Source organism: Rousettus aegyptiacus, unplaced genomic scaffold (genome assembly GCF_014176215.1).
Source record: "Rousettus aegyptiacus isolate mRouAeg1 unplaced genomic scaffold, mRouAeg1.p scaffold_m13_p_14, whole genome shotgun sequence".
Lineage (NCBI taxonomy): Eukaryota > Metazoa > Chordata > Mammalia > Chiroptera > Pteropodidae > Rousettus > Rousettus aegyptiacus.
In genome coordinates this window covers 49131465-49159392 of record NW_023416289.1, presented here as the reverse complement: position 1 = coordinate 49159392, position 27928 = coordinate 49131465, and the positions used below count along the sequence as shown (strand labels likewise).

Here is a 27928-nt window from a genome sequence, read left to right as displayed (position 1 = left end):
CGACCGACTCTCCACGCAGGGTCAGAGAATCAGCCCTGAGCTTCCAGAGGAGGCAGCTTTTAAAGCCTGAAATTGTGTCCTGGTGGCCTCGAGCAAGCAAGCAAGCAGATTACAAAAGCAGAAGCTGGCTGTTAGCGTCTAGTACAAAGATCTATTGTGTCTAGGGAACTCCTAATCTTATAGCAAACGGGGCCTGATAGTTTGCACCCTGCACCCTGGCAGAAATGTTTTTTCTTGGGAGCTGGCACCTGAAGATAATCACTCCCTATCTTGTTCTTGGGATCAGCTTACTGGAGAATTTTTCACTTTTACAGGACCAGCAGGAGCCGAGGACGCGGCCTGCAGCCCAGCCTTGGGCCTACCATGTCCTTGGCTGGCCACAGGCAGCGGCGATGGGCTTGTCTGAATTAATGAACAGGAGTGAGCTCCGTGCTCGTGTGCCCCAGGTGGCAGAGGGCACCTCTCTGTGGGTGGCAGCCTTGTGTCGCTCAGTTCTCAGGACAAGCCCATTGGCCGCATGTTTCGTGGTGTCAGTTTTCTCGGCCGTGACACGTGGCAGGTCCCCTCCTGCAAGGTCCCCTTCAAAAAGTATCTACGACCTGATTGTGATTGGACAGAAGAATCAGTGGCCCGTGAACAAGGAAATACTAGTATTTAAATTTACTTTTCAGTTCCTATGATATACAGTATTATATCAGTGTCAGGTGTACACACAGTGATTAGACATTTATGTAACTTAGGAAGTAAATCACTCCTATAAATCTAGCACCCATCTGACACCATATGTAGTTTAGTAATTTCGTTTTAAGTCAAAGTAATGGTCTGACTTCCCCAACATCCTGTCTCAACGTATAAGAAATGTTTTACAACATGATGTTTCACAATGAACTTAATTTTTTATTATTTTTTTGATAAGACTTCATTTGAGCCAAACTGATAACATGTGCTGGGGAACATCTCAAATGCTCCTACAATGGACTTTAATAGTTTCTATTTCATTTAAAAATACTGATTGTAACCCACCATTGATTTCGTGTCCAACCAATGGTTCATGGCCCCAAACATCAAGGTAATGTGACTAAAAGAGTGTTTTGCCATAGTGCATGTTCAGTAATGCTATTAAATAATGCTTTTCTCCCCCAAATTAAAAAAAATAATAAAGCATATTCTTAATAACACAGAACTATTTTTGTATTTAGGAAATTTATCAGCAAAGTGATGTAAAGAAATTCAGTTTTGTGCCATATCTTGACTCCCCAGCTAAGTAAGATGAAGAAAGTAGTGACCCTTTACTCGCTTTGTCATCTACGCCATCTGCCAATTTCTGACACCTACGTCATTATGCTTAAATTGTCAGGTTTTATAATGTTTGTACTCTGTTCTATATGATTCTAATTGAGCATTTCCTGTGGCTGTTTTTTCCAAACTTAAAATTTGTGTAAATAGTGCTTATTGTATTTTGGTTATATAGATAGTATTCACTGTTACAACCAAGTTGTGTGATTGAATATCTAAGAAAAACATTTAATTCTATGCTAGGAAGGAAATGTTTCAAGTGTCAATGCCAAATATTTTCTCTCATGCTCTGCAATTGCTCGAATTTGCAGCTCGTTTTAGTTCGTTCCTATTTGGAGTATAAACTTTTAACTTAGCTCTGTATTTTGCCAGGAGTTTCTGATTACCTTTATTTTTCATTTCTGGCAAAATAAGATTATGCCTTTATCTTATCAGTAGATCCTTTTTCATTGTGTCTGTTAAATCCACTTTCTTCTTGAAAGCCCTCCAGCACCCTGCTCGCTGTGATCTGGTTGTCTTCTAGCCTGCTGCATAGCCATTACCTGGGAGTTTTCTTCTCCACTTCTGAGTTAGGGCTGTTTTTAAAGAAATTATCTATGGAGGTAAACTTTATACCTTAGAAAATGTGTTTACCTTCATACTTAATTGATAGTTTGAATTTCAAGTTTAAAAGTATTTTTCCTTGTTCTGCTCAGCATCCATAACCTCCGTTCAGTTTTAAGACTGATACCTGTATTATATCTTTGCTTACTTTTTTTTCTCTGTGCCTTTCTGCAATTCCCATTAATCAAACAATAAAAATCCTAGATTGATTTTCTGTGTCTTAACATTTTTTTCTCATTTTCCCCATTTCCTTGTCTTTTCCCCTTACTTTAAGGCTTTCTCCTGAATTGTTTTAATTTTGGTACTCTTAATTTTAGTTATCTTTTTATTTTATATTTTCTAACGTATTTGATGAGTTTTTATTGTCTGTACATATTAATGAATGGAGGTGTTATAGCTAATGGGGATTTGCTTTGCCTCTTGTAGTCATTTTGAGGTTCCACAAAAGGAATGGATTCTGCCTGCCCTTCATCCACCACCGTCTCTGAGTGCTGTGATCTGCTGCTGCTTTGTCTGTAAATATTGTCTCTTCCACTCTTTACCTTACAGAAATTAGTCAGATCTCTGTTCTCTTATTTTCTTCTTTACTGTCACGTAAATGAGATTTGAGGAAGATAAATGTATGCACAGTCTCACAGTGAATTTTTACTGATGTTTATAACTGCTTGTTCAGCTCTCAATTTTCTATATTCTGCTTTAAAGAGAGCAAAAGAGATACTTACCATCCTCAGATAGTGCTTGGGTTCCAGAAGGCCCAGATCTGCCCAAGGGGTTCACATTTACATTTGCTTTGCCTATTTCAGGCCTAACAGCTTGGTAACTTGGCAGAAGATGGAGTTATTTTCCTTCCTTAGCACTGGTTTGGTGTGCACTGTTTACTTAAACTCTCTGTGTTCTTTTTTATTAGGAAAGCTCAACTTTCTGAACCTGTATTTTTCTGCCAGTCATATTTATAAGCCACTTTTGCACTATATTTTTCTCTTAAGCTCACAGAACATGGGAGAACAGAAAAGGAAGTGGGGGAAAGGTAGCTGAGAGCTGACTTCTGAGTCTGGAGAAGTTTTGACATTGTTTTCTGTATTAAGCAAAGCTCAGCCCCCTTCTCCCACCTGATGAAGATTAAATGGAATACAAAGGGATTCTTTAACCCAGATCTACCTTCTCACAAACTTGGCACTTGCTTTTAGAAGAACTTTGCCTATGTAAGGTCTCCCCATCTCCCATTTTTGTGAACATTTTAACATTCATTTAAACAGAAGAGTTTTAGGAAACAGATTGGCGGTGATTAGAGCTGAGAGAAGTATTAGACATGTTCTCTGCCTCCTGGGAGCTTACAGACTGATTAGAATACCACATTTAAGGCACATGAAACAAATAGTAATCAACTCCTGATGATATATAAATGTTAAGTTGAATATTAACTCTAAATATAGTTAGGATTTCGCAGAAGTCAGAAAAAGTTAGAGCTTGAGTTGGGCTTAAATTGGTAAAACTTAGGAGAGAAACCTGACAATCCAAGGAGTGAAGAAGCTTGTGGGAGCCGAGGTTCAGAGTTAAAACAATGCAGACTGTAGGGGAAGTGTATGAGATGGCTGAAGACTGCTACGATGGGTAGATGTTGTCTATTCCGAGACAACATCTCGGAATGGCCCCATAGTGACTTTATAATGATTTTCGCACCTACAAAGTAGGTGATCCAGAGAGGTGTAAAGGGATCAGAGAACTAAGTGTCGGGTTCAGAACCAACAGTTAGGTTTCAAGATGCAACATTAACCCATTATACCACTCTGCTGGGGTTTTTGTTTTTGTTTTTGTTTTATATTTAAATAAGTTGGAGTAGGATGAGAAAGTAGGGAGAAAGTGTTAAAATTAAAGAAGAGTCACTAATTTTTGAATGTATAATCTTGAAAAATGTAATTGCCATCATTTTCTATTTAGGTGATTGCCCACAGTCAGTATCAAAAGTCCAAAAGAATTTCCATCTTTCTGAGCATGCAAGATGAAATCGAGACAGAAGAGATCATCAAGGACATTTTTCAACAAGGCAAAACTTGCTTTATCCCACGGTACCAGTTCCAGAGCAATCACATGGATATGGTGAAATTAGCATCGCCCGAGGAAATTTTTTCACTTCCCAAAACATCCTGGAATATTCATCAGCCTGGCGAGGATGAAGTTCGGGAGGAGGCCTTGTCAACAGGTGAGCATGTGGAATTAGAATTGACATCTTCAGATGCTGTCACACCTTGATGGGTTGTCAGACCTCTGATCCACTTCTTGTGTTTGAATAATTTTATTGTTTCTCATGGTTTCAATTATGGTCTGTACATCAATGAGCACGTTATTATTAATGTGAATGAGCATTTATACCTCCAGTTCAGACCTGTCAGTTACCTTCTGGACAGCTCTACTTGGATTTCACATGGGCATCTCAGACATAACATGTTCCAAACAGAATCATGTTTCCCTCAACCCCTTCTACTATGTGTCTCTCACTGCATGGTACCATGAGCTACCCAGTTGACCTTGCCAGAAATCTCAAGGTCATCCTTGACTCTTTTCTTTCTCTCATGCCCTACTTGTGATCTGTTACCAAGTCCTGATGATTTTACCTAGTGAATACATACTGAATCTCTCCACCTGTCCCCAACCCCACCGCTAACTATGGCGGTCTAAGCCACCGTCTTCTCTTGTCTGGTTGTGGCAACAGCTTCCTAACTGTTCTTCCTCTCAATGTCTTGCATCCTCTCCTCTCTCTCAATTCATTCTTTATACAGTAATTGAAACAAGATATCTAACACAAATCTGACCACTTCTCTTCTCTGTTTTAAGTCTTTCAGTGACTGACTGCTCGCTGCCCTTAGGTTGAAGTAATCACTCCACAACAAGACTTCCTGATTTGGCCCTGTTTATTTTTCCATTTTCACATCTTTCTACTCCCTCACTTCATAGTCCAAGTTCCAGCCACCTGAATATCCCCCACTTTCTCATCCCCACTGTGCCCTCTCTCCTGCTGGACCTTTACATGTGCTATTTTCCCTGGCCAGCTTGGGAGATTTAATCACTATCAAAAAGTCAAAAGAGCTGAAAGCAAAAGAAGCTAAGGGTACCGTTTTGTAATGCAGTGCCTCAAACCTGTCTCAGAGGAGTGTATTTTTCACCAAGACTGACGTGGTTGCAAGACACTGCAGTGCAGCTTTATGCAGTCTTCTCCCTGTTTCTTTTCCCTTCCAACATAACACCAGAAACCACTGAATCATATGACAGGGTAGCAGGTGACAGAGTCAAGGGCTCATAGTACTGGGGGGATTATCTACTTTACTGCTTTAACTTTCCCTGTATTCCCCAGTCCTGCACTTTGCAAAGGTACACTCAGATCTACCTCCTTCATGTCCTGCACCTGTAGACCAGATGAATGCCAACATAACATATCTCTTTCATATTTTCAAGAGGAAAGATTGCAAGCATTTTAAGACAAATGTAGCATATATTGGGGGGTAGCCCAGGCTTATAAATAAGGAAAGACAGGACTTGCTCACAGTTAGTGCAGCTGCCTCTCCAGACTCACGAGCGGAGCCCAGGATCTTGCCAGTTCTGGCTGACTGTATTAACGGCTCCTCCAGTGCTTGCATCATCTCTATAAAGTGCCTAATAGTTGAAATTCTGCTTGGTGTCCTTCGGCTTCTCCGGAGGCAGCTCACTAGTGGCCTTTATGGAACAGCTCTGTCCTTTCTGGAAGTATTTCTCAAGTAGAGCGAAAATGCGCCACCCTGAGCCTGCATGCACTTGTTCTGTTTTTGTGGAAGTACAGTAGTGGGAAGAGTAAGGAACAAGCAGGGTCTTTTCTCTTAGTTTAGTTACACTTCCTGGTTAGGATAAATTCAGTCTAAATAGATGTGCTAAATCATTTACGTAAATAAATGGTTTTTAGCACATCATTTGGCACATTGGAGCTATTCAGTAAATGGTGATTATTCTTAATTTTAAGGAAGGCAGAATTATTCACTGTACAATGAACTCATTGCTAGCAAAGTGTTGAACATTTTGATAATTTCTAACAAATATATTCTGAGTATCTACTTTGTGTCAGACACGGTGTTAGGTCCAGAACTTCACGGGGCTCACACTATATAGCTAGGCAGACAGAAGACATATATAAATCAAGTAAGTATGCCAACTAGATACAAGTGTCAAATGAAAATATCCAGAATAGTAATGTAGAGACTCAGTGCTTGGCCTTGAATAGAGAAAAGTCGACCCCAAAACCCGGTGGTTCACTTTTCCCCTCCTTCATGGCTTTTCTCTGTGCTATGTTTATGGAGGGCTCACTTTCCCCATGTTTTTCTTTGTAGATAGATACGGGCTGTGGAGGGGTAGGGGGCGACACCTGTAGTTCCCTGCGACTGCAGGCTGGGAACTGGCGCTCTCGCTGCTGTTCACGGAGCGCTCGAGCAGGCAGTCTCTGCCGTTGTTATCGCTCGGCGTCGCATTCTGCACCAGGGGTTTTGACTTGCATCAGGAGCTTAGAGTGTGGCAGCTTCAGTGCTAAGGCATAAATCTATCTTGGCGTGTTCGGGAAGAGCTGATTAGAGTTCTGATTGTCACTGGTGTAGCTTTCGTAGCCTGTTTATCTTTCTGGTTTGCTCACGTTATTGTGGCTTAGAAAAAGTGAGTTTTGGTGTTCTCAGCTGCAATTATAAGTTTCCAAGCAAAACTCTCACATATGGTATTTTTGTATTATGTATACAGCAAAATATCAAATTGGTAAATGAAGTGAGGAGCTTCTTTACTGAATTTATCCTCAGAATGAGGACTTCTTGTGCAATTAGATTAGCCAGGAATTTTTCCATTCAAAGTAAACAATCTGATTTAAGCAAAAAATCGGATTTTATTGGCCCAAAGACTGAAAAATCCACAGAAAAGCTAGCTTTAGATATGGCTGAATCAGTGTCAGTAGGGCCCACTCTCTCTCTCTGCCTTCTGATTTTATTTTCATCGATGTCGGCCAGGTACCAGAGTTGCTGCTGGGCCCAGGTTGAGATGAAGATGCTGAGTACACATAGGCATACCTAGATTGAAAGCCTATTGCATCTCCTGAGTCAGACAGCCTCTGGCTTCATGCAGTGTTCTCAACGCAGTCTGTGGGTATTATCTGGTAATGTTCTGTGGAGACTAACACCACTGTCCCCAAAATGACTGTCAAAGTATCTGTGAGAATTTTTGTTTGTTTAATTTTTACTAAGCCAAGAAATAAGTAGTTACAAGCTCCTGCATGGTTTGATATTTCAGTATGACTCATAGCAACAGCTCTTGCTCTTACTGGAAGAGATGTTTCTAAACCTTTAACACGTGTCTCTTTTGCTTCATAAAAATCCCCCTCACTAATTTTATTTGAACTCCCAAAATAAATCATCAAGATTAAAAATAAAGCAGTTGTAATTTTGGAATGTGCTTTTGCACATTACCCATGCCACCGCAGGAGTTTTGGGCCACCTCTCCCTGCCCCCAGAGTTAGGACTGTTGGAGGCGCAGCAAATCTAACGGTCCTTGCTTCATTGTCCTCATTTTCACATGGGCTCCTCGAAGCCCAGGGAGGTCAAGGGGCTTCTCCAAGCACACACAGGCCGCTAACAGTACTGCCACCGTCACCCACTTCTCCTGTTTTCCACTCCAGTGCCCTTCAAAGTGCCATTTCTTCTCTTTAACACTTCCTTCATGAAGACTGCTTTGCCACCTGCATTTTCTTTCTCTCTCTTGACAGCTTACTGCATGGGAACCATTATTCATGGAACAGGCACCCCTGGTGATTGTATTCATGGGAACATTATTAAACTTTCCGAAGGAATAATTTGCACTAAGTCCTGTGTGTCTAAAAGTACACTGGTCTTAACATGAAGCTTTTTTTCATTCATTTTGTGTTCAAGTAAATACACAAGAGGAAGAGCCAAGTCTTTCATTTAAAGCAAGGCCTTTCATTTGAATGATAAGTGCACTCATGATAGCTTCCTTGGAACTGTTCCAGAATTGTCTGTTTTATCTTTTGCAGTGGCAACTTTAGAATAGATTCTCATTTTGGAGAATGGTAATTTACTTTTTGTTAACTCCCGGCCCATTAAGATTAAAAGATACCTCCTTAGGGGTTATGGGCTGTTATTCTTGCCAAGATGAGTTAGCCTGCTAAATGTTCTATTCAAGCATAATGATTCATTGGATGTACTATTGAACACTTAAGTATCATTAAAAGGACTAACCCAGGTGACTTAAAACTCCCTACATATAGAATTTCAGATGTTTAAACTCCATTTCCAATTCAATTTTTATTTCATTACCTTTAATTGAGACATTAAAATGTCTGTTAGGTTTATGTATGTTTCTATGTATGTCTAATTAAGAGAAGAGGCAGAATTTTTAATTTTAAGAGGAATTTGAATTAGAAAAAAATTCTTTGGTCTTCTGACCCTTAAACCTCAAGCTAGAGTGGTGAAATCCTGTGTGTAAATAAATGCCACCGTGAATGTGCTTTTTCTTCCCCTACCCCTCCTCATCAGCAAGTTCCCACTCATTCTCTCTGTCTGTCCCTCTAACCCTCTCCCCATCTTTCTGAGCCCCTCCACATGACATTCTGCCCCCAGGGATTAATTGGACAGTCCTTCACAGGCTAGGGAATGTCTCTTCCCTACACTGGATACAGCCTCCATCTTATTCAGCTGCTGCATGGGCAGGAGCCTAAAGGAGCTATCTCTGAATGCCTTCAGCGGTAAAAAAATCATCTTTAAAATTCTTCAGTATAGCATTTTGAAAGGCCACAAGACTGTAATATTTCTTTTTGATGAATTATAACATGTTCTCTCCAGTAAAGTGAGTTAGAGAATTTTCTCCATTGAAAAAAGAGGACAAGAGATGATGATTTCAGGGAAGCTGTGGCAGTTAATGAAATTTCACCTTTGCCTCTAATGATTTTGGCAAACGCTGGGATTGAATTCTCTGTCCTGGGTTATTGCAGCGACCTCTTGACTGGCCACACTTCTCCAAACACTTCTCAGTTTCACATTCCTGCCAAAGTGACCTTAAAATGCAACTGGACTGTGTTACTCCACCACTTGAAAACTTTGTCTTTATTGCCCAGAAAATAAGCCCAGATTCTATAGCAAGACTCAAGGAAGAGGAAAAAAGGCGGGGCGGGGGTGGAGGGGAAGTGTGTGTGTGTGTGCGTGTGTGCGTGCATGTGTGTGTGTGTGTGCGTGTTTTCTCTTTTGGGGAAGGTGTCTTTACCTTTTTTGCTCTTGTGCTTCCCTCAACCTGAACGCCCCCATCTTCTTTGCCTGTTGGAATCTTAATCATCCTTTGAGTCTCAGCTTACGTGCTGCCTCCTTCAGAAGCTTCCTTAGATTCCCAGGTCAAATTTGGACACTTCTGCCTTTGTATTTCTACCTGTTAAGACACATAAGTGTGCACAGTGTGATCGGATTGGCTTTATTACATTCCATGCATGTAATTTAAACGTTTTTGTTTGTTTGTTTAATTTAATGCTTGGCAAGGATTGAGAGCCCACCACTCACCAGGGAATCCCATTCCATTTTAAAGGTTAGAAAGTAATTCTGTGTGCTTTCTTGTAACTTTTACTTGGCAGTCCTTCTCTAGCCCTTAGAGAATCACATAGTCTTCAGACATTTCCCTTGTAGTGTTTGGACTCAACACAGCACCCCAGGTACTCTGAGGTATCGCCTCCTTCTTCACCAGCTTAAATACCCTTCTTAAGGGATAAACCTAATAAGTGCATGTTGAATGAATGACTTCAAGTCACTGCAAATAAGACAGAAAGGTGCTCTTGTTTCTTTCTTATTTTTTTTTAACTTCTAAAACTTCAAACTGCAATGATTTTTCTCTCTTCATTCAAATGAAAGAAGTTTTGCCCACTATTAGTACTTCTAATGAGCTCTGTTAGAGGTTATGCAGTTGATATTTAGTCCCAGATAGAAAAAGTGATTTTTCTCTCTTCATTCAACTGAAAGAAGTTTTGCCCGCTATTAGTACTTCTAATGAGCTCTGTTCGAAGTTATGCAGTTGATATTCAGTCCCAGATAGAAAAAGAAGGGAACAGTGTAAGTTTGCTAGTTTGTTTTGGTTGATTAGAAATGCAAACCGAGGGGAGCAGGGAGCAAGTGCTTGCTGCAGGCAGCCGCTGGAGAGACCTTTGCCACTTTGAGGCTTCTTTCAGTCTCCAGGTATAGAAAAGAGTAAGTCACAGGAATGGAACGCACAGTGTGGTAATTACAGTTAATACCATATTGTGTGTTTATCTAAAGTATGCCGCCATGTCCATGTACTAAATTCTTGTTTGGGTCTTTTTCTGAACGTTTTAGTCTTCCTTATTGGTCTGTCCGCCATCCAGGCAGGAGCGCTGTGGCATTTTAATCAGCATAGCTGTGTAATGGCTGTTTAATGCGCTTTAATGCTCCAGTGCCTGGTAGAATAAGTCCTATCTGGTTATTCATAATTTTAAAAATTTAACTGACTATTCTTAAACATTCATTTTTGAGGTTCACTTTAAAATTATTTTGTCAGTTTTTCCACCCATATCCTCCAGCGATCTCGGTTGGAATTGTGTCAAAACTGTCCATTAATTTTGAGAAAGGGATTTCTTCACCACAGTCAGCCTTCTCTCCCTGGTTGTGTACCACTCTTCATGTGTTCTTTTGTTGATGGTTTTGCTTTTAGTCATGTTGTTTCTGCACATTGTTTGTTTACTGTATTTCTGGTCAGTTTATATTTGTTGTTATTCTGAACGAAATATTTTTCCATTGTATTTTCAAGCAGTTATTTTTGTAGGATAGGAAAGCATAGGAACATAGGCTTAAATTTCCAAGTGGAGCCAGATGTCTCTGAAATAACCTTAAGGTTTCCTTCCAAATTTTTTAAGTTCTACAAAATCAAATACGAGAAAACCTAATTTCATAAGAAACTTGCCTCCTTGATTACATGTTTTCAAAGTGAGGTTTCCAAGACCATGTTTTTTAATTAAAGCATGTTGTTTTTTGTATGGGCTGAGTAGTTTTCCCAATTTCCAGCAGATGTCAGTGTTTTACAAATGTATTAGTCTGAGGTGGTGGTTTTGTTTGCCGTCTCCTGCACTTACATATCCTTTAATCATTTAATTAGCACACTGGGGACTTTTTGAACTAGAAGGGATTTTGGAGATCATCTAAGTCAATCTTTTCTTTTTGCAGATGAGGAAACAGGCCTAGAAGGGAAATGACTTGTCCAAAGTCACATAGTCACTGGGCGAGGCTGAAACCCAGGTGTTTTTGTTAATAAAGACCCTCTCTTTAAAAGACTGGTAAAAGATAGTCACCAAAATCACAGAGAAGAAGACCGTGTCGTCCAGTGTAAAAGTTGCATCTTGGAAGGAGGGATGTTTAGTGAATGTTATTTAATTCAACATTAAGTAATAATGTTGAATCAAATAATAATTAGGTAAAATGAACTGAAAATAGCTGGCTTTTGTTCCTTGTACAATTTCTGCATGTGAAATCGACCTTTGATAAGCTGTCCTTTTCTTTATACTGGTTTGGACGCAACATCAGTACCTTTGTGTGGCCATTGGGATGACTTCACCTGTCTCTGCACAGCCCAGTGTGTGCAGCGGGCCAGGCTGTCAGATCCTAGAGTATAAGTGATTAGCTCCCTGTCCTCTGTGGTTCCTCGGACAGGGCCTTCCACACTGCGAGTTGTTATTAATGGCTGTTTACTAATTTGATTCCATTGAATTTTGATTGAGCTGCAAATCTCCATTCAGACTGTTTTCTGCTCCCTTTTGTGTCAAGGTGCTCCAGCAGGTTTCAGGGAACTTCAAGTGTTTCAAGAGCAAGTTTGTCGCCCACCAAAGTTATGAGGCAGATAACAAGGGTGGTTGGAGTGAGAAAAGCACTTGAAACACGTCAGGAAGGACATTATATAAAAACTAGGTACTAAGGTATTTCAAAGTAATAGATGACTTCGTCTCAGGCTGGCAGTAAAGAGTTTGTTCTAGATGACACAGGCTCATGTGAGCCAAGCAATGAGCTCTAGAGTAGAAGAAGAAATGTACTATGCCACATAATCTTATTTTAGTTAAATGTACTGCACTGGAAAGTTTGCAGGAGTTCCAAGTGCTCGTTTAACGCCTCGATAAAATGAGGGGTGGGAGCCCCGGAGAAGTTTCCGTTTTGCTGAACTCTCAAGGCTTAGGAATCATACCTTGCTCTAATTGTTACGGTAATGGCTGTGAGAGCTCATCTTCTAAAAAGTGAGAAAAATAGAAATAGCACCAAAAGCATCTGTATATTTCTACATTTGAAGAAATCACTTTTCAGTGTTCTCAAGAAGAAAGCAGGCTTTTCTTAAGCTCAACCTCACATGAACCTGAGCCGTGGGGCGGGCTGCTTGCCAGACTCGGCTGCTTTTGCCCTCAAGCCTTAGTTCTTCCTTATTGTTTTTAAATTGTGGGTTAAAAAAAAAAAAAAAAAACATGTAACATAAAATTTACCATCTTAAACGTCTTTAAGTGTATAGGTCAGTAGTATGAAGTATATTCACACTGTTGTGAACCATCTCCAGAACTTCTTTATCTGGCAGAACTGAAACCCACCCCCCTCTCTTCTTCCCACCAGCCCCTGGCAACCACCATTCTACTGTCTTTCTATGAATTTCACTCTTTTAGACTCTTCATGTAGGTGGAAGCATGCAGTTAATTATTTGTCTTTTTGGGACTGGCTTAATTTATGGACTGAATCACAGGGGATGTGCAAGGAGCCGCCCTTAAGATTCTCAGAACTTCTAAGCTTTGATTCTAAAGAGGTCTGAGAAATTGAAGAATTCCATCTACTCTTTTTACAGATGGAAGAGGAAAATCAGACAGCCAGAAGTTGCCTAAAGTTAGTGAAAAACCATAGGAAGTTCTATAATCTCTTCTCCTTTTTTTTTTTTTTTAAGCTTTTTAAGGTTTACTTGGTCATTAATGGCAGTGAAAGTATCACAAGCTCTGAGCCAAAATAAATGTAACATTTAGAAAATGCCATGTGGATGAAGCTGCTGCCGTTGGTCCTATCTTCTGCAAAGCATTTTTGTATATCTGTAAGACAGTTTAATTTTTCTTTCCCAATAAGATTTATTTTGGTCAGTATTTGCTAAGATAGGATAAGCCCAAGTGTAGTTTGTGCTTTTCTTTTTTAACCTATGGTAGACACTGTAGAGCTGGGCTCAGCAGACTTTTCGTGTGAAGGGTCAAGGGTCAGGCAGTCAACGTCGGGGCTCTGCGCACCCTGCAGTGTCTGTTGCAGCGATTCAGCTGCTGCTTTACTGTGAAGCAGAGCGGGGCCACTTTCCACTAAAACTCCATCTGCAAAAGCCGGCCAAAGCCAGGCCCGGCCCTGAGGCCGTAGTGTTCTAACCCCCATGGTCAAGTATGGGACCCTCACTTGACTCTTCTGGTTCTCTCTTAGCACCTAGCTTGCTGCCTTTCATGTAGGGGCCAGCTGTTCTTGTTTATGGTGATGGTGAGGGTGATGGTTAAGAAAATGATGTAAATTAAGTTATCATTTCCTGCTAACTTTCAATCATTTTGGAATTATTTTCCATATACCCTGATAGACTTATGGTACAATAAAAAATATACTTAATAAAAAAACTAACATGTTCGAAGTACATCTTCAAAGGAAGATGAAATTTTTTTGGAGCATTCATAGAAATATTTTTTTAAAAACAATATTCAATTATAAAGATATACTCAAACAATACAGAAATGTATAAAGAAAAAGTAAATAATAAGCCCAGATCCCAAAACCCTGAGGTAAGCAGTGATAGTAGTTAGTGAATAATTGGATAAGTGATTGATTAATTAATTAATTGAATAATTAGATAATTGATTAATTGAATAATTGAGTAATTGATTAAATGAATAGTTGGATAATTGAATATTTGGCTAATCAAATAATTGGATCATTGATTAATTTATTGATTGATAATTGATTAATCAGATAATCGAATGATTGGATAATTGATTAATTGATTACTCCTTTTTTTGGATCCTTTCTGAAACATCTTATAGGGGTTTACCAGTATTATAGGTAAAAGGATGATCGGTCTTTACTATCCATCTTAGCTCCACTTCTGTTATCTTTGATATTTTTCTAGGCTTTCTGGGTTAGGTAGGAGAAGATGCTGTTGGTGAGATTCTCAGCAACTAATGCACTGTTTGTATTTCTTTGCTTTCAGTTTTACCTAGAAAAATATGAATTCCTGTTGTCTCCTACTTCTTTCCTTTAAACACATGGTTCTTGTTCACAGAGCTAAATAAAAGCCTTGAACTCATAAACATTTAGCTTTTTCACATCAGGCACATGAGAGTGACTTATATTATGATGAGCTGAATAGTGGAGTGCTGTGTCATACCTGGAGGTACCAGGGAAATGGCTGCCTCACATGGTGTTGGGTACTGTCTGTCCCCAGTGCTTTTGTGACAAACACAGTTCCTGTGTTTTGATGGAAACGTCGAGAACTCTGTTAAAAAAAAAAAGGATTTTATCATGACAATACAGATATAATCGGTCACATGATGGTTGTGTCTTTAACAGACAACTTTTCTACAGTGTGTTTGATTCTACATGGAGATTCCCAAATGGCCAAAGTACGTTGTGACCAAACAGCCGAAAGAGCGAAGGCATATTTACAGTGTAATTTTTAAAGAATTAACTACCTACATGAGGTGGTTTAGTTGAATACTTCTTAAAAGCATTATGGATTTGAAGGGAAATATGTTTTTTAAAATTCCAATATTTATATATAATGAGATTCTGAATATATTTTATGACTGTAATCACATAAACGGTTTTGTTTATTACCTTGTATGCTCTGTACTGTTTTACTATGAAGAGTGATTCAAGGAGGTTGTACTTCAATCTGTTTTTTTGAAGGCAGCCATAATGAGTTTAAAGCATACGGTATTGATTTTTGAGAGTTCTGCCACCAGAGCTATCATGAATTATTGGTTCTGTATTTTATTTCAGAATTTCTGCTTCTTCGTGTTTTAGAAGCGTGTTTGATGGAAGTGCCTGTCTCTGTTCTCGGCTGCATGGTTTAGGGAGGATGCGTGCAGCAATTGATTAAGTTGACATTTGGTATTAATAGCTTAGAGACTCTTCACATCACAGTATGCTTATCCATTTTAGATTGTCGGCGAAGGCACCTCTGACTGATGTCTCATAGCCGGTAAGTGGTGGTGCTGGGATTCGGGCGCGGGCGGCCTGGCCAGCAGCCTGCGCATCTGCTCCGCTGCTCTCGTCACGTTCGTGCCGTTCCTTTGCCCAATCCCACTTCCACCTTTTAGCAGTAGGAGCAGTGTGTGCTGTTGAATCTTTATCCACCTGGGCAGCAAGCTCTCGGCTTATGTCTTATGAACTTAATTCTCTTAAGGAGTAATTTGGCCTCTCTGAGCACTGAGCATCAGTTTTTCCATCAGTGAAATGGGGGTGACAATCCCCACCTTCGTACCTCACCTCGTGGATGTGCCGACCAGCTGATTTTTATTCATCCTTCTGTCCCCAGGGCATAGCATAGCGCTTGGCACATTGTAGGCATTTAACAGATGTCAGCTCCTGTCTTCTCTTTTAGAAGCTGGACCTTGGATAAGAGGTAGGCGTCGCATGGGACGGTCTGAACGGGTGACTACAGGGATGTAGTCAAGAAACTGAGATCAGTGTGGTCAAGAGACTTCTCATTCTTTGTTTTATTGTAAACAGAACCGGGCTCAGGCTCTCTCTGGGGAGAGACCACAGCTCCATTCCCAGAAGGCAGGGGAAGGGGACCCTCATCCTGAACAGACCACGGGCCTTACCATGTGTCAGGTGAGAGCTGCTTAGCTGGGGTTTGTTACGTTGTGACTGTAAAGATTAGACAAGTTAATTAAGAGGTTAGAAGGGCCTTCAGGTGTGGAGAACAGCACAGCGAGGGCGAGGCATTGCAGGCAGGAGATCACGGGTGGATCTGAGGGACGGCGAACCCGTCTGCGTCACGGAATTAGCCCAGCATGATGGGAGATGATGTGGGAGAGGCGCCGGGGATGAGACTGGGCGGGCACTGATGCCCAGGTGAAGAGTTCGGATGCTGCATTTGAGAGGTTGCGAGTGACCAGAAGCTTTCGAATAAGGGGAGTCAGGCTGGAGGCTGTGTCTCGGGGTGGATCGAGGCCCGCAGTGCCTGAGGGCGGGATCCCCAGTCAACGTGAGAAGCAGTGGCACATCTAAGTAACCTGCGGAGGCGAGAATTCTGGTAGCCGGGCAGAGGGGCACGGAGGAGGTAGTGAGCCATGAAGTTCCTGAACAGGGGTTTGTGGGCGACACAGCCATAAAACCTGAGTTAGAAGAGGAAGGAAAAAGAAGTGGACGTCTGAGCAGCGCACAGTGGAGGTGCCGGAGCAGGCAGCTGCTTACTCCCGGGCTCCAGGGCTCCTCATGTTCAGCCTTCTCTTCAGCATTGGGGCAAAGACCGTCATGGGTGGAACCGCATGTGTTCTCGGAGGCCTGGGGTCACAGTCTGAGCTTGGGGCCGCTGGGGCCTGGCTGCTGCCTCTGCGGACAGAGTTAAAAAGGACGTTTCGTGTGGGCGAGCCGAGTCCTCAGTGCTGAGCATCGTGCATTCAGTCTCAGGAGTAAGAAGCATCTGGAGACTCTGCTTTCCTCATTTTCTCTCAGGCCTATCTCCCGTGCTTTTTTTTGTTCACTGAATGCTCCACAGGCTCAGCTTCTGTCCCCGTCTCCCTACGTTATCCTTTCCCTGGTGATTCCCTTGTTGCAGATCTAATAGGACAGTTTCTCGTCCTTGCCTTACTTGTCCTTTCTGCCAGCTTTTGACACTGTTTGCACTCCCCTCTTCCTGAAACTCATTTCTTATTTTCTATGATGGGATCAGCATGTTGCAGCCCACGGGCCAAAACTAACACACCACCCATTTTGTGAATACAGTTATATGGGGCACGATCACAGCCAGTCGTTAATTTATGGTCCGTGGCTGCTTTCATGCTATACAGCAGAGTTGGCCACGTGGCCGTGAAGCCTAAATCTTTTGCGCCCTGGCCGTTCACAGGAAAAGTCTACTAACCTCTCTTCCCTCACTTCACTCTCCCCTGGTTTTTTCCCAAACCCTGGAGCTGAGAGAATATGGAGGAGCCAGTTCCAAGGTAAGACTGTCAAGGCTCTTGTTAAAAACCAGTTGACGGAAGGTAGAAGCTCCTGCTCGCTTCCCGGTGTAAGGAACAGTACCTGACATTTCTTAATTAGAAAAGAAAAGCTATCCCAGTAAGCGTAATTATTATACTTAGCAAAACTGAGCACTGTGCTGGGAGCTTACAGGCATCGTCTAGCTCTGTGATCATGACAAGCCTTGTAAAGTGGATACTGTTTTCAGCTCCACTTCACAGATGAGAAGACTGAAGCACAGAGAGGGCAGGACTTCGCCTGGTGACACAGCTAAGAAGTAGCTTCAGGGCCCCTGCTCCTGATCACCACCCTGGATGGGCTCCCGAGGGTGCTGCATTTGAGAGCCAGCACCAATGAAGGGGCAAGTCATCTGAGCAAATAGTGTGTGGGCCAGGTCTAGTTTTCCGAAGGGTGGCCTTGCAGTTGGGGTTGCAGAGTCCCATTGGAAAGCCAGCAGACCCTGGGGAAGAGTACCCAACAAACCGGGACTCTGCAGAACAGCCTCACGACATGTCTGATCTGCAGGCCCGGTGCAGCTGGGGCTCCTGGTTGGCGCCAGTAGGGGCCTGCAAAGCAAGCGCACACAAGACTGAATGAAATCAGGCTGGCTCTTCTGCACTTCGTGCTAGTGTCAGCGTGCTCTCCTAATGAGCCATGCATGGTCTATGCATGGACCAGGACTTTTCTCCCGTCCACCAGCAGGGTTTGGACTTCGCAGTGCGTTTCAGTGGGTCTGGGGTCAACTCTTTTAGTCGGGATGGTCCAGTGGGACCAGCGTGTGCAAGGGGAATGTGTTAAGCCTGTATGTGATTTTCGGGCCCTATTGGACCATCATCTTCGGGGAGAGACAGCATCCAGCACAGTGTTAGGAAAGGATGCAGAGCCTCAGGTGTGTGTACAGCGGGGCGCGGATGGGGTAAGCAGGTGTGCTGATGGTGGTAAGGCACAGGAAGAGCTTGAGGGTGACAGCAGGTGGATGGAGTCAGCAAGGAACACACTGTGTGAATCAGGAAGACACCCGGACTCACCAGAGCAGAAGCAGACCACAGAGGGAGTTTTAAGAACCTGGAGCTAGGAGTAACAGGTGAACCCATGGTTGAGGGGAGCAGCGGCAGCAATCCTATTGTTTGGGGGTGCAACAGCAGCACCCTAAATAGGATGTCAGGACTCCTGCTTGTGAAGGGCCATTTCAGAACCTTTTTTCACCTGAGAGTCCCAAAGCCATTCTCTTTCTTGCTTGATAGTTATGGAGCTCACTCTGAACAGGTAGCCATGCAAGGCAATCCTTCTGTCATTTTTTTGTCCCATAATGTTGCCTCCTTGATCCAAACCCGTATACCTTGGAGTTTATTGAAGTAGAGAATGTCATGCTGGATTGATCTACTCTGCAGGTGACACACTCGTCTTTCAGGGTTTCTTTGACCTAGAATGCTATTGAAATTCAAGCATGAAGGATGACTTGGAAACATTGTGACCCTCAAGGAAGCTTTCTGTCTTGAGGGGGCAGACAGAGACATACACAGTGGGCTGTAGTACACGGTAGACTTCAGGGAGGCCTTAATCAGTGCTGGGAGGAACGGGGGGCGGGGGTGCAAGATCAGTTCCAACTTGAAGGATTTGAGAACATTATTTTCTTCCTTTTTTTCTTTTTTTTTCTTTTTTTTTCTTTCTTTTTTTCTTCTTCTTTTTTTTTTTTTTCATTTTCTTTTGCCTACTGATGGATGCTATGAAATCCTACCTTCTCTTTCCTATGTCTTGACTCTGGCAGAAACCCCGACTATTCTTCTGGCTTTCCTTCTGGTATCTTTGCCTTTTAAAAAATTGTGGTGAATGACACATAACATGAGATCTACCCTTTTACAGAGTTTTAAGCATGCAGTACAGTACTGTTCACTGCGAGCACAATGTTGTGCGGGGGTCCGCTGTGCTTTTTCCTCTTGCGTGACTAAAACTAAGACCTAGGGAACTGCGACTTTCCCTTTCCCCCTCCCCGCAACCCCTGGCAGCCACTATTCTGTTATCTGCTTCTGTGAGTTCCCCATCCAAGTGGAATGAATCATGCAGAATTTGTCATTTGTAATTGGCTTTCATTTAACCCAGTGTCCTCCAGTTTCTTCCATGTCATAGCATATGATAGGATTTCCTTTTTTCATGACTGAATAATATTCCATTGTACATACCACATTTGGTTTATTAATTTATTCTGTTGATGGACATTTAGGTTGTTTCCATTTCTTGGCTGTTGTGACTAATGCTACAGTGAATATGGGTGTGCAAGTATCTCCTAAAGACCCTGATTTCAGTTCTTTTGGATTAATACCCAGAAGTGGGATTGTCGCTAGTTCTATTTGTAATTTTCTGAGGAACTTCCCTACTGTTTTCTGTAGTGACTGCACCTTTTTAAATTCTCATCAGCAACGTATGAGGGTTCCAGTTTCTCTACATTCTCACCAACATTATATATTTAGTAATGGACACCCTAAGAAGATGAGGTGATATCTCATCGAGGTGTTGATTTACATTTTCCTGACAATCATTGATGTTGAACATCTTTTCATGTGTGTGTGGGCCTTTTTTTTTTTGACTTTGGAGAAATGTCTATTTAAGCCTTTCGTCGATTTTTAAAAACCAGGTTATTTGGGTTTTTTGCTATTAAGCTGTAGGAGTCTCTTTGCCTTTAACTCCCATATATCCACGCTTCTACCTAAGGAACTCCGCACCCTGCAGCCTGGCCCTCCACCCCCTCTGCTCCCTTCCAGCACTGCTCTCCTGCCGCCTCCCCCTGAGCTTATGAAGTCTACCCAGACCCAACGCAGACACACCCATAAAAGCCAGGTCTAGTCAGAGTCCCCCGGGGCCTCCCCTGACACCCTGCCAGAAGGGCTTCCCGCTGCTGAAGCCTGCAGCACTGCTCATCCACCCTGCGCTTGGGCTGTTGGCAGAGACCGCTGCCTTGCTTCGGGGTGGATGGGACGCATGCATCTGTTAACTGACCTCCATCTCCTCCCGCCCCAGGACTTTGCAGAGCCCTTTGCCACACCGTAAAGAGGCAGGAAGCCCCGGACAAGGTGGATGCATCTGGGTTCTGGGTGTAGATGACAGCCGCGCAGTAAGCCTGAGTGTGCTCTGGTGACGGAGGACATGGAGGGAGCAAAGTCTGCGTGCTCAAGCCCCTGTTCATCCTGGAAGGGAACGACGAGCCGGATGCAGACAGGGAGGAAGGGGAAGGCCAGTGACCAGGGCTTCTTAGCAAGTGGGGATGGAATAGGCAAGCCGTTTTACCCGAGAAGGTCATGACTATAATCTGAGACAGGTTCTGCTGGGCTTTGGCAGGCAAGGGTGCCAGGTGTGTGCTGGGAACCAGAGAGAAGCTGAGTTCACCTCACAGTCATGCAGGTAGTCAGAACAGCTGCTGGTGGCGGGGGCCGCCTCTACTCGGAACACTCTGTTCCCTGGAGCTCGCGGCTTCCAGCCCTGGTATGTCCCCGCCAGCAATGCTGCGTGAGCAGAGTTCGTCCGTGGCTAAACTGTAGGTCACCCGGAGGCCCTGGGAAGGCTGTGGTGCAGACCCCTGGGTGGGACTGGGCCATCGTGCTCCCTGGGCTTCCCAGCCCATGGCAGTTTCCATCTTGTGACCTTTACTGCCTTCTTCATGAGACGCCCCACACCTCTCTCAGTGATTGGGATTTTACATTCTCCAAGACCCTGCCTTCCACCCTGAGCCCCAGCAGTGTGTCCTGGGGATGCCCTGGCCAGTTCTGGTCCCTGTGTTCCCTGGAAGAGTTCCAGCCAGAGGACCAGGTGTGGGACCCCATCTTGTACCTTTGGAATGCCCCTGAGTAGGTGAAAGCCTGTTCTCTTGTAAGTCCGGGGAAGCCTGACAACTGGCCTTGCTTCTCCAGGGGGAGGGGAAGGGAAGCAGGGGGCTCCGTTCTTGCGATATCTTCCTGCTCACTGACTGACCACACTCTGTTCTTTCTGCCGTCTTCCTGACCCTCTCCCACACGTCTGATTATCACGATCCTGGGACAGTGGCTCCCCAGCCTGGAAGGTGTGTAGATTCACCTGGATGCTTAAAAAAACGAAGGAAAGAAGCTCTTAGGCCCTGTCCCTGGAGAGTCTGTGGTGAGCTGTGAGTGGGACTGGAATCTGGTGCTTTCGCACATGTGGACATGCACAACTGGAAGGAAGCCTGATAGGTTTACCGAGTTGCCGAGTCATTTTTATTTCCTTTTTGGCTGACCTTGTGCTCTTCGGATTTTCTAAAGTGATTGTGTATTTCATTAGAAATCAGAGAAAGAATAGGTGTCAGTAAAAACAAACCAGATTTCCAAGTGACCGGTCTGTTTCGGAAACCGTTAACCCTCATAAATGTGTTCTGTTCCTCTTTTCCACAGGAGGACTCGATCTCATCTTCATGCCGGGTCTTGGGTTTGACAAACAAGGCAACCGGCTGGGGCGGGGCAGGGGCTACTACGACGCCTACCTGAAGCGCTGTGCACAGCAGCAGCACACGAGACCCTACACCGTGGCCTTGGCTTTCAAGGAACAGATTTGCCTCCAGGTCCCAGTGGACGAAAATGACATGAAGGTAGATGAAGTCCTTTACGAAGACTCCTCAGCATCTTAAGCCCTACTGACTACAGCAGATAATTAGTGTGTTGTACCCAAGAAGTGTGTGACACAGAATATGTGTATTTCCCTTGTCAGAAATTAGTTGAAATTGCACACTCATGGGAACACGGACTGCATTGTTTTTAGTATAATTATAACACACCTAACGTAAAACTATCCTTAAAAATGAATAGTAGAACATTAATTAAAATGGAGGCTATCACCATATGATTCTCAGCTTAATTTCCTGGTGTGAACATGACAAGTTGATCTTTCTGCTTTGCAGTTTAAGTTAAATATTTATGAGGAACTGTGGTCCAACTCAGTGAGAGGAAGGTGACCTCATCGGAAGCAGACCCTATGTCATTAAGTCCTGTCATGGGCCTGGTCAGTCTGGCAGGTACGTAGATACTCAGCAATTATTAACTGACTTGTTGGTGTTTGCTCTGCGTACAGAGTTCCCCAAGAATATTACACCACTTCATCTGGACTTCATTTATTCACCCCGAAATTTTATGTCTTGACACTTTGTGGCTTTTGATTGTTTACGAACTAAAAACTTTTATAATTTAAGTTCTTAAATTTAGCTGGTTTGTTTCCATCTTCACTCTTCTGTGTGTGAGTCACTTAAGAGTTTAAGACCTGATAGCCTATAAGTTAGAAATTATTTCTGTTTATTTGTGGTGTCTGCTTGGGACATGAAATTTGCTCTGGGGTTAAAGCTGGCAGATGGCGTCCCAGCTAGGGAGCAGTCTTGTCTGGGGAAGATTTGGATCCAACCAGAAATCCAGGAGTCTTCCTACATGCCGCTTTCTCCCTCACACCCCACGCCCCGCCTGTCACGAGGTCCTGCTGATTTTGCTCAGAGCACCTCTTACATCTGCTCTCTGTGTCGTCCTAGCACTCCTGTCCAGGTTCTTGACATTCCTGAGCTTCACTGGGCAGGAGACTCAGCTCTGGCCTCCCGCCCTTCAGCATGACCTCCAATTTATTTCTTGAACTACAAAGTGTCAGTGAATCCGATCATGAGGCACCCTGATGAGAATCTCTCAGTGGCTGTCCAGAACCACCTGGGCGCTGGCCAGATGCCTTCCCTTGTGTACAAAGCTGCTTACGTGAGGTCTCCCACCTGTCTTTTTCTAGCCCCTTCGCTCCCCGCTGCCATGTTCTCTGTACCACTGACACAAGTGCATGCATAGTGCCCTGGGCATTGGCGGCGGCTTCTGCCCTTTGCACGTGCACATATGTTTCTTCCTCTGGCTGCAGTCCCCTGCCCTCTTGTATTCACATGGAACACTCCTGTTTCCCCTTAAAGACCCAGCTCCAGTGTCGCCTCTTCTGTGAAGTCTTCCTCTCTGTTCCCAGGCAGGTAGTTTTACTTTCACTTGTCTGAATGGCTCTGGCCTTTGTCCTTCTTATCATATCGTCCTGTATATCAGGTGTTAGTTGTCACGCCTGCCTCTTCACCAAATGCGAGCTCCAAAGAGCCGGGGTAACATTTTATTTCTCACACTTAGGAGACACCCAGACATACAGTGGGCATTGGAGCATCTTTTTGGATGAGTTAATTGGATATAGTCAGGGTATTTTTATTCAAAATATGATGCATATTCTTTGGATAATGACACATGATTTGATGTTTTATGTACAAAAGTAAAAACACTTTAAAAATGTCAGTTGACCTAAAATTGGACTTGTGCAGTATAGTATGTGCCGTGAGAGAAGCTATAAAATCATACTACTATACTGGTTAAAAATCCGACATGTTACTTCAACCATAAGTTTCAGACGAACGTTAATAACACCTGACTATGGTCTGAAAAAGTCCTGAGCCGCTGTAGGTCTGGAAGCCTTAGCATCACTGAACTGTCATTCTCTTAGCAAAGGGAGCATTCATAGGCACCTCCAGCTCTTCACATGCAAGCAGAATGTGGAGTCAGCTGCCCAGGAGCCCCAGGGGCTGCAGGGTCTCTGTCCTGGAAGGAGGACCACTCCCTGGTGAACAGTCATGGGCAATGGTCATTGTGCAGAAGGTACTGGAAAGGGGGAAAAAAACCTGACGATGTGGGGGATGGGTGATAACGACCCTCTAACTCCGATCAGGGCACAGGCAGAGGCTGAGGACAAGGCTTGGAACCCCAGAGGCAACGTGATGAAGGTCTCAGGTGAGGGACAGAGGAAAACCAGAAATAGCAATTGAGATGTGAAGAGAAACAATTCCTAGTGCTGGGCCATTGGAAGACGCACAGGCCCTAGCACATGTCTGTGGTTGCTGCCGTTCTGTGGGCTGCGCTTCATCTGCCTGGACAGTGAACCATATAAAGTTCTGATCTGTCCAGCAGCGCTCGTTGACTCACAAAGCCCCTCTAACTACGAGGTCGACAAGCAGTGTAGACGTGGATGGCCTCACGCAGAGAGACTTACTTCCGGTCCCAGTTGTTTTCCTTTTCTCCCAGAGATCACCGGAAATTCAGTTCTTCCTTCCACTAGCTTGAGAGCTCCTCAAAGGCAAATTCTCTGCCAATTTATGGTTTTTCCTGGACCTCCCATAGGCCCCAGCACAGAATAAACAGCCAGTGAGTTCTCGACGGAGGCATGGAACCGTGAGTGTGTTGCCCGTGGCATCTGAAATTTTTTCGGAGGAAGAAATCGAATGTGCTAGCTGCAGCTAGAAGACTCAGCAGAGGGTGTCATGGCTCACGTGTTGCCAAAGAACAGGATGACACCAAGACCCAGGGACAGAGGTCAGCGGAAATAAAACCCCAGACACTCCCCAAGACCGTTGAGGTGCACAGCAGAAACGGAGGCCTGGCGTGCTGAGCAGCTCGTGCTTGGGCTGCTGTTGTAGGAGGCCGGTGCCCTGCAGGTGGGCCTGGACTCGACAGACGTCTGGCAGACTCCCTGGGAGAACCCTGCTTCTCGGGGTGTGTAGGCAGCTGGCAATTAAGGCGCAATCCCCAAATGTTACTCTCCTCCTCTGAGTCCAGAACCACCTGAGAGACAGCACAGGGCTCAGACGGAGGGTAGGTGGAGAATCAGCCCAGTAAATGGACTGGAGGATGCGGCTTCGAGGTGTGGCTTCCTAGTGCCCGTCTCCCCACCGAGCCGAGCGGATCATGAGCAGACCAGCCAGACATCCCTGCAGGCCTTCCACAGGAGCACATGGGGCCAAGGACGTGGAAGCCGCCACAGCCGCTTTCCATACATTTACATACATTAGCATGTGCTCTGAGGTACCACTCTGCCCTCTCACAGAAGAGGGAACTGAGGCCAAGGTCACATTCCAAGTAAGTGGTGGCTCAGGATTCGAACCAAGTCTTCTCTGAGTTTAGAGCTCATGTTCTGTTCACAGCCATTCCCTCCATCTTCATCTGCAGTGGTGAAGGCTGTGCTGGCCGTCTTTCTGACCCTCTGTGAGCTCTTCTAGGTCCTGGGGCCACCAGCTTGCTGTGGGCCAGGTTGTTTGAGTCCCTCCAGGTGCCTGAGCTCACAGAGGTTTCTGTGGGTGTGGGACAGATTTGAAGAGGCAGGCAGTCCCTGGCCTAAGACAGGAAGGCTGGGGACCTTCCTGTCAAGCTGGCTCTTGGTCTCCCCTTAAGCACCTATGCCTGGTTACCAGGCCAGGCTGTTGTCACAGGGCCACAGAGGCTGCCGTGGAGATCTCAGCACACGTCTCACTGCGGAGCCCTGTGTCGGGTGTGCGCAGCTGCCTTAGCTCAGGCCCTCCAGTCAGGCCTGCAGAAATGAGCCACTTTTACCTGGGGCCAGGCCGGCTGGGAACGCACTGTTGGTCGCTTGTCTCTGGTCACCTCCATACTCCGCCAGTCCTCAGCTGGCCGCTCCATTCTATTGGCCTCTGCCACTTCCCAAACCTGGGTTTTCTCTTGATTTCCCTGTAAATCTTTCTGTCATCCACCAAGTGATTTTATTTCCTGCTTCTCAGTCTCTCTGCAGAGGGTACAGTCACCGCACCCCCCATTCCATCTCTGTCTCCTCCCTCCCCTCTCCCCTTTTTTCCTCTTTTTCCTCCTCCTCTGTATTCTTCCTTCATTCTTGCCCTTCCAGGCCATCTCCCATCTCTTTTCCTGTCCCTTCCCCTCTGTTCTTCCCCACACTGCCACCCGAGCCTCAGAGACAGGCCTATCTGCAAATGAGAGCCAAGGTTATGGAGTAGAAGGCAGCACAGGGAATTGGTCTGCCGGGGGCTCAGGGGCTGTGAAAGGCTCCCAGATTTTACAGGAAATCACCAAGGGTGTCAGCCAGCTGCCACCGGCTGAGGGTGTGTGTCAGCCCACCCAGAGTGAGAGAGAAGGTGACAAGTTCTTGACAGTTTTACCAGAATAAGTCCTGCAGTATTATTATCACCTATAACGGCATTTATTTCCACCCTCGAATCCATCAGTCTTTTATTAAAGCTTAGATAAAAGTTTAAAAGAAAGCCCCCATCAACATCAGCCTCTGGGTGAGAAATTTTAGAGAACAAGCTGATCAGATTTCCAAGTTCAGTGAAAAGCCTGTAGGTAACTGCGTGGCTGCTCGTGCTATTTTAAAACAAATGCAGCTAGGCGAGCGTTTAATAACTGGGACTTGTCCATGCGGACGGCGGACAGAGGGGCTGTTCTCGGCAGGCTTTGCGTCTGGCGGAAATGAACATTCACTGCAGACAGCATGCCCAGGTCTGTCCAAGCGCAGAACCCAAAGTCATCGCCTCCCAGGCTGGCCACACCCTGGAGTAGGGATGAACTGTCCAAGGCATTGAGCCCTCACTACAACCCTGTGGCGGAGAAACTGGTGACTGCAGGACAGAGGGAACTTAGGTAAAAACCACAGAATGGGACGCAGAGCCAAGTCCTGGTCCTGTGCATCTGTCAGGCAGCCGGAAAAGTCTAGAGGGGAAATGTAAATTAAGGCCTGTGAGTTCAAATCCCAGCTCCCCCACTCATCAGCCGTGGGACCTCCTATGTTCCTCAACTTCTCTGAGCCTCTCTATAAAATGGGGAATACAGTAATGTGTCTGTCCCTTATAGGTTTGTAGTGCAGCCTAAAAGAGATCACGCGTAAAGCATTTAATGCAGCACCTGGCACTCAGTAGGTTAGAGAAATGGTTGGAGCCTTGACCCCATTTTTAGAATCAGAAGTCTGTGCAAGTGCCTCCTATGGTGCCTGTGTCATACAGGTGATCAGGAGTTTTCGCCCCCTCCCTGCCATCTTTCTTCTGGCCACAAGTCCCTATAATAGGCCCTTGGGGCAGCTGTCCTCCCTGCAGTGGACAGGCATCCTGTAAGTACCAGGTGAAGACCTGCTTCTCGGTACTGCCTCTTGACTGCACAGTGCGCTGTGGCCCGCCACCCCCTCACAGGGTGGCCTGGAGCTGGCCTGGGCTTGTTTGCTCAGCTGTAAAATATAAGGTATTAGGACACAGCTGGGTTTGAGGAAGCACTGTTTGTGAATCTCTGCATCAGAATCACCTCAGCGGATGGCTGAACATGCTGATTCATGGGCCTTACCCAAGGCTGACCGAAGCAGCCTCTAATGCTGCAGCTCTGGAACCTGTATTTTAACTTTGCTCGTTCTTAAGATGTTTTCTGGGTTTGGTTTGGTCCGTTTTGCTTTTAGCAGTTGTACTAGATGTGCCCAGGTGGGGTTTTCTTTGTATTTACAGTTGTCCCTCTGTATCTGTGGGTAGTTGGTTCCAGGACACCCCACAGATATCAAAATCTGCAGATACTCAGGTCCCTTAGTAAGATGGCCTAGTGTTTGCATGTGACCTGTACTGCACAGAGGCTACAGCAGGCCGTGCCCACACATCGTTTGATTCACGTGCCTTCAGCTTGGTGTGTGACAAATTCAAGTTTTGCTTTTTGGAGCTTTCTGGAAATATTTTTCCCCCAAATACGTTCCATCTGTGGTTTGTTGAATCTATGGACACAAAACCCACAAATATGGAGGGCCAACGGTATTCCATTTGGGGTCTATAGCACTTCTTGCCCCTACGATTTGATGTCTTCAGTCAGTTTTGGAAAATTCTGTTATTATCTCTGTAAAACTCACATCTGTCCCATTAGCGCTTTCCTCTCCCAGACTCCAGTTCCGTGTACGTGGGGCCTTGGCCACAGAGCCCCGTTCCGGCCCGTGCTCCCTCCCCCCAGTCCTGCAAATCGTTTTCTTCTGTCCGTTCCTTCGTT

At 44.6% G+C, this 27928-nt stretch overlaps 1 protein-coding gene and 1 long non-coding RNA gene across 4 annotated transcripts in view; both read left to right on the top strand.

Annotated features, from left to right (window-relative positions):
• Nucleotides 1-27928, top strand: part of LOC107500386 (5-formyltetrahydrofolate cyclo-ligase) — a 52692-nt gene that overhangs the window by 721 nt on the left and 24043 nt on the right. The window contains exons 2-4 of one of the 3 annotated variants that reach the window (XR_001594514.2): nt 3838-4099; nt 21527-21720; nt 22030-22143. Coding sequence is in view for 2 of the 3 variants with exons in the window: in XM_036231842.1 (XP_036087735.1) it covers nt 3838-4099; nt 21527-21720; nt 22030-22083 (510 nt within the window). In the remaining variant the exon portion in view is untranslated. Of the gene's footprint in view, nt 1-3837; nt 4100-21526; nt 21972-22029; nt 22326-27928 lie in introns of those variants that run through there. The other 2 variants (XM_036231842.1, XM_016125521.2) reach the window with 2 other exon arrangements.
• Nucleotides 4106-20134, top strand: LOC118611391. Its single transcript, XR_004954312.1, has 3 exons — nt 4106-7040; nt 15481-15567; nt 15675-20134. It is a non-coding gene; the product is annotated as an uncharacterized LOC118611391 (long non-coding RNA).